Source organism: Botrytis fragariae (genome assembly GCF_013461495.1).
Source record: "Botrytis fragariae strain BVB16 chromosome Unknown tig00000163, whole genome shotgun sequence".
NCBI classification, from domain to species: domain Eukaryota; kingdom Fungi; phylum Ascomycota; class Leotiomycetes; order Helotiales; family Sclerotiniaceae; genus Botrytis; species Botrytis fragariae.
This window is the reverse complement of record NW_023500999.1, coordinates 132,923-145,006: the sequence shown is the minus strand read 5'-3', so window position 1 is coordinate 145,006 and position 12,084 is coordinate 132,923. Positions and strand designations below refer to the sequence as shown.

The following is a 12,084-nucleotide window of genomic DNA, read 5'->3' as shown; positions in this document are numbered from 1 at the left end:
ATTCGTATGATGTTATAAATATGTAGTCGTTGGATACATACCCCTATAACCTTGGGTAGATATAAAGTTTGCGTGCGCGGATAAATTGGCGGGTGTTTGGCGGGATGGTAAGGCATGGTAAGGTAAGGCAAAGCGGATGAGGTGAATCTAATGTTTATATCGAATATGTGAATATCAAGCTACAGCCTCGGACTCGCAACTTTCGGAAAAGGAAAAAGCTAGAGATGGAGAATTGATATTGATATTGATATTGATACTAACATTAGGTTCCCTTTCCTTCATGCGCTTCTAACTCTGAAGTTGGGATTTAGGATTAGGTTTATGTTCAAATTGGAGATCGAGGTTGAGATTCATATCTAGATGTATAAAATATATGACGGTTAACAATGACTATGGATCATATGTCCTCCTCTCACTTTCCTCCTCATTGTTAAGCATTCTATATACATACATACATATCTACACACCTATGTATCTACCTACCTATATAGTATTACATACACAAGAACAATCCCCAATACCGGGTTCTGGATAAGAATTTGCATGTATGTATGTATGTATGTATGTATGGAACAATGAATCAATAGATAGATACATATATAAACATTATAATATACATCTCCCGATAATCACCTTCCTCCTTCCTTCCTGCTTTCCTTGATAGTGGAGTGGTGAGTATGTACTAGATATATAGATACGATATATCCAGACTTGATTGATACTCCAACCAAACCTCTCCACTTCACAAAGTGCCACTCAATCCTCACATACACATACGAATAAATTGATGTCTACCTAGATACATCCTCTCTACCTAGACATGAATATAGAGGCATAGACGATAGACGATAGACGAGATACCCGAGATGTTTACTTGAATGGCGTAGTATAGAATAGCACAATGCAAATTCGTAAGTTCACAAGGAAGTATGTAATGGAATTTCCCCGAGCTTCTCAAGTCACCTCCACCTCCACCTCCACCTCTCTTCGCCACATCACATCTCCTCACCACACGGAGTATACGATACGCAATACAAAATACGGAGAAAACTCTCCATCGCTCCACTCCACTCCAACTCAGTCCGTTCCTCAGCCTCAACCTCATCCCGTGCTAAAATCTTTTGTAAAGCCGCGGTTGTCTTGATACATAGTGTGTTGTATCGTGTCGTAGTGTATGGCATCGCCGTGTATAATAAAATAGTAAGTATATCGGTAAATCCGCTCGGTACCGATGCTCTTCCTACCTAGCCTCGTCCCTATACCTACTCCTAGCCTCTCATAAACCCGGATGCCAGCTTAAAACAGGCAATGCTACGGAGATATCTAAAAAGACTAAAAGACTAAATGACTAAATGAACTAAATGAACTAAATGAACCCTTTCTCTCTTCGGTGTTGTGGACGGAATATGTGTGTGGCGAATTGTGTATCCATAGATTTATTACGTGGAGAATGAATGAGGCTGTACTTTGCGCTTTTTTTCTCTCGGGGTTGGGTGTAGGGTGTAGGGTATATTTGGTTAGTTCGTTGGTGCTTGGGTAGGCACTTGGTACTTGCGAGTGGAATGGATAAGCGACGGATGGATAGGAAGAAATAAGCCTCGAGATGGACGCAGGTATTTGTGTACATCAGCTGATTTGATTTGATTTAATGCGATGCAGTGAGGGAAGTCCCTGCAGGAAGATCTTCGGGGTTTCATTTCTGTGCTGTTGGGCGGGTTGGGTTGGGGTTGTTGTATGGATGGATGGGGTTGGATCGGGGAGGGGAGGGGATGGTGTTTGTGTTTGTGTTTGGGGCGAGGAGAGGATAGGAGGAGGCTTGGGTTGGGTGAGATGAGATGAGATGAGATGGAGAGAGGTCATTTGGAGGAGGGGGATGATGGGGTGATGTGTGATGGTTGAGAATTGAGAGTTGATGAGGTGGACGAATGGGATTGGGAGGTGATAGATGGGATAGGATGATGGGAGAGGGGTTATTGGATTGGTGATGTTACAAAGGTGGAAGGAAGAGTAGGTAGTGATGATTTGTAGATGTACGATATTTTATGTGAGGATACGTGAAGATACTTAGAATACCCATTTTTGGAACAAATGACTGAATGAACGGGGTTGAAAAATGGAAATGTGGGATGGGATGAATGCTCAAAATGAATGAATGAGTGATCGAAGACCCATCTGATATGGGCAATTGGGGTATCCCGAATACCAGTTCCAATCCCCATCCAAGAACACCCAATGTCAGTGGACAAGGAAAGCAAGACACGTTGAATGGATATCAAACTCTCACTACTCTCACTACTCCCACTACTCCCACCAGTGTCATATCTCAATACCAGAGGCTGGGAGAAAGGGTACCGTGTTCCCAGTGAATCATGTGGTTTATGAATGCGGGTTAACTTTTCTTCTCCAATAGGTACTCAGTCAGTCAGTAGTACATTTATGATTTATACCGTAACAACCATGCCGCAAGTGATAATCCTCGGATGTGGTTGATTTGATTCATCAGCGGTTTAATAGTGATACTTCATTAATGCTTTGAGAATAGTTATGGGGACTTTGGATCCTGGACGGGCGGTTCATAGCCACGGAATGAGCGTAGAGCATACGGGATCGGGTTGATAGGGTTTATACTTGTACAGTCTGTCTTTGATGGTAAAATGGACATGTGATGTGGTTTTTGGATAAGGCGGTAATGCTGAAGGGAGCTGGATGGGTTATGTGTGTTATCCCACTTGTCAATCATGCATTGATTGTGGTGCTTATGAATTGAGTTGAGTTGAGGCAAAGTTTAAAATAGTCTTGATACTTCATCGTCCTCATGATATGTGTGTTGGGGTGATGATTTGTGTGGAGGGAGGGCAGGGAGGGCAGGAAGGGAAGGGAGGGCAGTGAAGGGAAAGCCTCGGCGTGTATATTGGAATTGATTGATTGAACGGTACTCCATCATACGGACTCATACTCAGGTACGCTTCATCTCCCGATGCATTTGCCCAATTGATATCAATAGATTTGCTATGAACGAGTAAGGTCCTAAGATTGACCTTTTCACTCAAAACAGCTATAGCCATAGCTCAGAGCCATAGCCATAGCCATAGTCACCACCACAGCCATAGTCGTAACCCTCGCCATCGCGATAAAAGTGAGGGAATGGGAAAGCAATGACCTTTCATCGGCTCGAAATCACATATACTGGAAATGGAAAGGAGTCTTGGGGGTAAATCTCGAGTTATATCCTCATTTTGACTAGCATCAAGCAGTTGCTACTCTTTCTTCACTAGCTTCAACTTCCCCATCACGATTCAACTACCATCCACTATCTTGTCTGGGCCTCATGGCTTCTTTCACTCATAACCAGGGGTAAAGAGATGGAGACAAGGATTGAGAAAGTTTGGAACCGATCTTCAGGTTCTTGGGCACATGATTGAACTCCTTGACAATTTCCCCATTGCACTTAAACTCACGTAAACTACCTTGAATAGGACTAGATGCACTCCCCTCTCACACACAAAAGGGCCGTTTACTTAACCCAATGGAGCAATAAGCCAGAGTGACTGAATGATCAAGAATCGACCGATCGGTCATAGATCGTGGCATGGACTTGGATCCAGTCTAATCCCAAAGCAGACACAACTCCTTTCAAAGGGGTAATTAACACACGACACTAATGAATTAATTGTCCTCTTGCTTCTCTTGGAACATTGAGAAGACCGAGAACACTCACCCACCCATACTCACTGATATCCACTCCCACCGGGGAAGAGAAGAGAAGGGAAAAATCAAAAGAAGAGGAGAGATCTAGCCTTTTTCTCACTTACTCATAACCTCAGCACCCTAGTTAGACCGATCATTAACCCCCCCTCCACCACTTGAACTTGACTGGATTTTAATTCACCGACCACCAGAAGAAAAGAGGAAAGCAGGAAAGTAGGAAAATCGTGAATGAAATGAAAAGAAAATAATAATAATAATAATAATATCGGATCCACACGTTGTTATTATTTTTTAATCTTTTTTTTTTTCATTCTTCCTTTTCCGCCTTTCTGCTGGTAAACCTAAAAAGGTTCAAGGTAGTTCACGTTCAGTCAAAGTCAGGCAGTCTAAAAGAAAGCCGACCAGCACATTACATTGCATTGCTTGGATATAATATCTATCAAATATCACCACCTCCAACACCACCACCACCACCACCACCACCAAAATAATACTCTTCCCATTCAACATCAATCAACTCATTCAACATTCACATCCACATTCACAGTCACAGTCACATTTCACAGTGGAAACGAAAAGAAGAATACATTCAAGAAGACTCTATTCTCCTCTACCTCTCCCTCTCTCTTCCTGCAGCTCGCCAGAAAATCCATTTCGATTAAAACGGACCCAAAAGGAAAAAAAGGCGATTTATTCCGAAAACGCTTATTTAATACTTATACTTTACTTCACCCAGATCCGGTCCATCAACCTCTTTTCCTCCACACTTCTTCAACCCCAACTTAAACCTACAACTACAACTACCACCCCCTCCTCCACCAATACCTCGAATACTTTTCTCTTTCGACCGACCGAGCATTCAACCTTTCACTCTTCGACATCGCCTCCACCAAATTGAATCATTCTAAATAGATTCGATACGATTACGAAAATTCCATCATCAACATAACAAACCAACATTCCTCCACGATTTCGCGATCATATCGCGACTTGTCCCCGCAGTCGTGCCTTCACTCTCATAACAGCTCGTGCGTTCGAGCCAAATTTCGATTCCAAAATACAATCATTATGCCTTCCAGATTAAATGCGCCGGTCTTGACCGTTGACGCCGGACTTATTCATAAAGTCGATACAAGAAACGTTGAGAACCTTTACAGCATGTGGACTGGTGAGTTGACTTCTGTCTCCTATTCACTCATGCAATCATTCGCGTCATGACATTCCCATCATTCACTATGCTAACTAACCTTCCCTACAACAGTTTTCTCGAGATGTGCTGGATCCTTAGAAGAAGGTCAAAGATTAGAGAACTTAAGTTGGAGATTATGGAACAGAGAAACCTTTTGCTGTGAACCAACTTCAGAAGCAAACACTACTACACCCATCATCTCACGATCCTCAAGAAGTTCCGAAGGTCTAGATTCCAATAACGTTCCAGAATTAAGTGGAAGTTTAGATTCACTCGTTGACGAAGAGGCCATCGAATTCGAAGAAGGTTCCGATTCTTCTCCTCTCGATATCTCACACCGACAAATTCACAGACAAGACTCTTGCAACAGCAGGAGTCGAGGAAAGGAACGTCACATCACACCTGATGATCTTGAGAAGATGGTCATCACCATCAAGGAAAAGAAAGATTTGGCCCCTCTTACAATCTCTACACCTTACCTTGCGCCACTCGCCGAGAGAATCCCAGAATTCATTCAACCAAAATATGAATCACCTGCCATGCCATCAAATGAGTCTTTCTCAATCAACTCATCAAATCAATCTGCCACCATGGAATCATCAAGCAGTAACTCCGAAAAGAGTGCCACTTCCGTTGTCAAAGGCTTCTCTCTCTCACCCGCACATGTCAGCAGCTCAATGCGTTCAATCCCCCTCAACACCGTGCCATCCTCGATACCAACTGCCGATATTCTCGCAACAGATTCAAAAGCACTTGCACCCAAGAAGAAGCAAATGTTCGCCCTTGGTGGATCTTCAGGTGAAGACTCACTTAGTGAACAAGCAGCTTCTATGGATGACAAACCATTAACACTCCAACAAAAGAAGAAGCCCGCCAAATTCAGCTTTGGTGGATCATCAAACGAAGACGAGAGTTCTCTACCAAACAGAATGCAACCACGTAGTGCATTAACTGACAAACTTCAAAAGCCCTTGGCCAAGAAGCAAACCTCTTTCCAAGAAGAGGTCGCCACTAGAACCATTCAAGAGGAAGCATTCGATGATGATGTCTTCGAGACAGATGATGAGGACGATGTCGACGAATCTGCCATCGACGATGATGATGATTCCTCTGATTGGGAAGATTCAATTGAGGACTCTGGAAACGCAAGTATCGATGACAAGACCTTCTTTCAACGAGTTGATTCCAGACCACAACTCACCTCCAGACGATCATTGATCACTACAATGCTTCACCAAAACGATCGTGCTCAAGCACTTGCCACCGAAGCTTCTCGATCTACTCCAGCTTTTCGAAGATCCCGAAACTCTTCACCAAATGGTCCTTCTCTTGCAGCATCGCCAGAATCCGACGAGACTCCTCTCATGATGAGAGGACTCAAACCAATTGCTGAACTTCCTCGTGGAGCTCAACCAATTATCAAGACAACCACCAACACTACCGCACATCAACAAGCACTTTCACCAAGAACTACAAGAAGAAACATGCTTGCAACTGAATTGACTGTCAGTCTTCGACAAAACCTCCTTTGGGAAAGAAGACAAAAGTCATCCGTCAATGAAGCTGCTGCAGCTCTTAAACGAAGACATACTGCACATGATGTTGCAAACCTTAAACAATACCCAGAGGGTGTCTACATGGATAAGGATGATCAAGCTCTTAACTCAAGCTGGAATCAATATTTCAGTCAAGGGTTGGGAGAATATCATTCCAAAGGATGGTAAATTTCTGAACAATACTACGTGTTAGTCGCATAATGTAATGGGTTATCTGCGCATCGAGTAAACAACAACAGCGTACAACAATTTATACGTTTGACTTATATTACCTTTTGGTGATTATAAAGTCTTACATCGACTTCACAGTCAAAACTGCATTCATCGTCATGGAGTTTCTTGGCATAGAAACAAGACGTGTGGAATTTTTACATGGTCATAGCATTGGGCACGAATTAATGTCTTTTTGCTTTTTTTAGTTTGCATTATAGCGAATGTTTTACAATCACAGGATCAAGGAGGGGTGGGATATTTGTTTGTTTTTTATTTTACTTTTCTTCTTTTACATATTCACAGAGCGACTTGGAAGAAAAAGGTCGATAACTTCCACACATATTTGGGGGATGGAAAGAACACTGGTATGGGAAATAAACTGGTATGGAATGGGAAATTATGGATCGGTGTTCTTTGCGTCTTTGTTTTTCTTCTTCATTTTACACAAAAGCTTTTTTCGAGGAAAAGTGTTATGAAGGAAACTGAATGGTTTCTTTTTCAAAGAATGTTTTGATACCAGCGGATTTTATTTCAACTGGCGTTGGGATGATACCACATAATGGATTTTTGAGAAAGTCCTTGGGATTTTTTTTTCAGTTCAAGCTTTTCCTCTTTTTGAGAGAAGAAGATCATGAACTTCCGAGAGGAAGCATGAATCTTTGTACATGATCTGAATGGATGGGAACTGGAATGGAAGGATAGGCAGTGGATGATATAAAAGTTTAGGGGGAACGGGAATACGGAACAATTGTATTATGACTTGCGAAGTGAAAGCAAGCAGATTAGATAGTTTTTAGTGAGAGGAGACGAGAGGGGGGGAGAAGAGGAGAATAAAAATAAAATATTTATACAAACTTTTTGGTTCTTTTGATTGATTGTGATGATATGATAGTGGTGATGTGAGTGACTTGATGTATTGTTGACAGTTTGACTGACTGGAAGTGATGATTTGAGGATGAAGATGAGATGTCTTTGGCAAGTAAGGAGGATAAGAGTAACGATGAGGATATTGGATGTTGGGTTATAGAGGTTGAGAGATTGAGGGATGATAATGAGGAAGGACAATGATGATAATGACAACGTGGGAAAAGAGTATCCGAAGGGAGAAGCAAAGAGGGAAGAGTGTTATTGGGGGGTGTGATGAATGAGGTGAGAGGAGGTGAGTAGAGAGATGTGAAGGGATAGCGATGTGGATTTTGGGAATGGAGAAGAGGGAAGGAAAGAGGGGAGGAGTGGAGAGAGGTAGAGAAAGGGGGAGAAAGGGGGAGGGAGGTAGAGGTAGAGATGGAGATGGAGATGGATTGGAAAAGGAAGAATAGGTAGGTGGAGGGAAAGATGAGAAGGGAGATGGAAGGAGAGATGGGGAAGGAGAGGAGAGGAGAATTAAGAGAGTGATTTTTTGGGGGGATAGGGAGGAATATAAATTGAAGGGGGGAAAGATATGTTGGGTTGTGGAGATGGAGGTGGAGATGGAGATGGAGATGGTTTTGGGTTTTTTTTCTGGAGAGGGAGGGGAGAGAATTGGAATTGGAATCGAGGGTTTACTTTACTATGGAATGGAGGGATTGGTAGGCGAGGATGAGTAGGTAGGTAGTGAGATGGAGGGGATATGTAAATGTAAACATGAATGAAGGGGTAGGGTAGGGTAGGGTAGGGTAGGGTAGGGTAAGGAAGGGTGTGATCTAAGATATGGAGTGAAGCTGGTGAAAATGAGAATGAGAATGAGAATGAGAATGCTGAGGGAGTGTGGGGTAGTGGTGATGGTGATGGTGATGGAGGTGAGATTGAGATTGAGATTGAGATTGGGTATAGTTATTAGGTAAGGAGAATTTATTAGATTCATGGGGAAAGAGGGGAAGAGAGGGGAAGAGGGGGGAAGAGGAGGAAAGGACGGGGGGAGGAAAGGAGAAGATGAGGGGGGGAGATTAGGCGAGATTCACAAATAATATATGGATATGTGTATCTGTATGTGTATACGTATGAAGGTAGGTGGGTAGTAATGAAGATATGTAGGTAGTAATGAGAGGGATCGTGAGATGGAGATGGATATAGAGAAGAGAATTAGTAGAATGATTAGATTAGATTATTAATCATTCGTTCGTTCCTTTATTCATTCGTTTATTTATTTATTTATTCATTCATTCATTCATTCATTCATTCATTTATTTATTCATTCTAGAATGTATGTTCGTATTAGAATTCGGTGTTTGGTACTTAGTACTTTGGATTCGGGAAACTAAAGGTTAAGTGGTGAGAGAAGGGGACAGGAGAAGAGAGGAAGGCATGATGAATGATTTCCTAGTGTACCAATTATAAGTTATAAAGAGGTGTATGTATATGCTTCTGAGATTATAAGATTACTTCGCATTTATGTTTGTATTTATACTTGTATTATACTTGTATTTACATTTGTATTTACATCTACATCTACATTTATATCATTATCGTTATTGTTACTTCGATCGTGACTATTACGTTGATTCAAAAAATAAAAAAGGGGGAGGCGGGGAAGGCGGGTAAGGGGAACATAATGAAGAATAAAGAAAATAACATATCAAATACCTACCTACATATATGTAGATTGACAATATACTGCTTCAAATTTATCTCACTCCATTCTATATACACACATACAGATCGATCCTATTTTCCCCTCATCATTCGGAATATATTCACCTCTTCATCAATCTCTCCATCCCCCATTTCCCCTCTCAAAATTCTCCAAACCGTTGCTGTTACGCGAGTGTCAGACTGGTCATCGTTACATCTACCTCATTATTCATCAAGAATCTTACCTTATCTGACCTCCATCAGTATCTAAATACTCTTTTTCTTATTACTAGTACCAAATTTTCTTGAGCTGAATCGGAGATGTGTTGGGGAGTTTGGGTTTTTCGTGGGTGGGATGTGTAGTATATTTACATTTGTATTTATAGCATGGTCGTTATCGTGAGCGTTTTTGTTATTGTTATCATCTCAATATTTATTTCTTGTCAACTTTAATTATAATTATCTATATATACATCTTCGACTCCCTCTATACACAATCCCCTCACCCTCACCCCCACGCCCAAATCTTCATCGCCGTTTAAAATTTAAACATCCCAGCACCTCTCTCTCTTTCTTTTCAATCTGACCTCAGATTTCCCATCTCTGCTGACGCCATCCATCCGGTACGGACCCTTCCTTTCCCCGTAATGTCGTCGAATTCGTCACATCCTATCCCTTGCTATAAATACACACACACACACACACACACACACACACACACACATGTAAGATTCCATCACCCCCCTTCTCCAAATGTTAACCACGCGACCTGGTTACCCCTGAGTTTGGATCGCATTACATTACACCTACCTACTTCGCCGGGTAGGATTTTGCTGGGCTGACTACCTAGGTAGATATTTGGATCTGTGGATGGGGATGGGGGATGGGGGGATTGTGGTTTTTGATCGTGTGAGATTGAGCTTGGGGGTTAAATATCTGATGCGATGAGGTGGTGATGAATATTATTCATTATTTATTATTTATTTATATCTACCTCCTACTATTTCTTAGAAATAAATAGGTAAGAAAGGTTACAGACAATGCTTAGCTAATGAAACGATGAAACGAACGATGAGATGAGATAAGATGATGATGGCGTGGGGTAGGTATTTATCACACGGCACTTACTTCCGCAATGTCACCGCCAAGACTAGAGTAATCATATGAATATGAATATTAGGTAGTTATGCTAAAACGTAATACAAAAAATCCAAATGATATTTCGGAACGAAGATGAATGGCTTGTGATATGAAGATGTTTCAGGATTATAAACTGTATATAATATGCGATTTGAGAGAATAGGAAAGATGGATGGTAAGAAAGATGAGAAAGGTAAGCTGTAGTATGTCACGCAATGCAGCGCAACGCTACCTCCTTTTCTTTCCCCACGTTCGGTAATACACCCCACCATTACCAGGTAGATAGGTATTATTCATTCAGCCTTGATGCTGTAGAAATGATATGAAATAAGTTGTATCTGCCTTGTGCCACACATATACACATATATTCTAAGGTTACCTATCACTCACACCCCATCTACCTACCAACCTATCTCCGCCCATTACGAAACTTGAGGTCCGAGATGTGTTTGTTCTACCACTTCAAAGCCCCTCCTTTCCCCTGGATAGCTACCTCCATCTCATCCTCTGTACTTGGCCTATACACACACATCAATGATACATCTCATAATCCTAACACTAACAGCACAATCCGAATATCCCAGACCGAAAATAAAACGCCTACCTGTCTGTCTTGAATTAAATATAGTATACACCGCTACGTTCAAGTAAGTAAGCACTGCTGTCTGTCTGTACCTATGTATACACATATCCCAACAACACGGCGCGTAGCTTACAAGCGCACGAAACAAATCATTTCTATTTACAAATATGAATATATTTCTATCTGTGAGGGAAAAAGCCCCAAGATTAATTTATTCGTCGTTTCTGACTTCTCAGCCCCGTGGAGAATGTTTAAAATAAATTTGATTTTTGTTTGTTTGTTTCTTCAATATTATATTTCCTCTCGTCCTAAGAATGGGATGGGATAAAACCTCGCTTGGGAGGGGGAGGGGGCTTGGAATAATCTGTATTGTCTCGATACTTCTCTTTTGTGTATACGGAAGAATTATTTGCATAGATGGATAGATGAATAAAGAGATCGATGAATACTTGAACCCACAAATGAATTATTAATTCCGAGAGCAAGAAATAATATTATATTAAATTGCATTATATTTACTCGCAACTCTTCTTCGCTACTCCGTGCAGCGCCCATTCTTGAAGACAGCTACCTATGTATGTATATGTACAGCTGATCCTCAATATATTCCAAGAAAAAAACATGTGTTGTGCATGCATGCATAACGGCGGTGAAAGAAAGATCTGGAATTCATGGGAGGAAGGATGTGAAATTCTAGATGTGATGGCAGATACATATCCATCTAGAATATACATATATACAAAAAGTGGCGGGACGGGTGGACTCTGATTTTTCTTATTGGTTGGATAATTTTTTGGGGGATTCGGGGGAGAAATGGGTGATAGGTGGTGAGGTAATGGCTGGTAAGAATGTGAAGGAGGATTGGTTGGGCTGCTTTTCACAGATACTCCGTACCTAGTGATGATATATTAACGGGCGCGCTTATGAGCGAAGGGAAGAGGGCGCTTGCTTATGGTGTGAAAAAGATGGTGTGGTGCATATGAAGATGGAGGGAGAATTGAGATGGGATTGATTGATTGATTGATTGATAGGAGGAGAGGAAGAAGGGGGACCTGAGTTAATTTCTGGAAGGGGGATTAATGGTTTTCATTGCGTGGATATTATTTCTTGGTGGTTATTATTTTTCGAATTGAATTTGTTGAAGT

General features: G+C 41.5%; 1 protein-coding gene across 1 annotated transcript; it reads left to right on the top strand.

Annotated features, from left to right (window-relative positions):
* Positions 1-4,776: 4,776 nt before the first annotated feature.
* Bfra_009653 (putative duf1752-domain-containing protein) lies at positions 4,777-6,621 on the top strand (the record flags this gene model as incomplete). Its single annotated transcript, XM_037339994.1, has 2 exons — positions 4,777-4,876; positions 4,970-6,621. The coding sequence occupies 2 exons, from the start codon at positions 4,777-4,779 to the stop codon at positions 6,619-6,621; spliced, it is 1,752 nt and encodes a 583-aa protein (XP_037189217.1).
* Between the last annotated feature and the right edge of the window lie 5,463 nt (positions 6,622-12,084).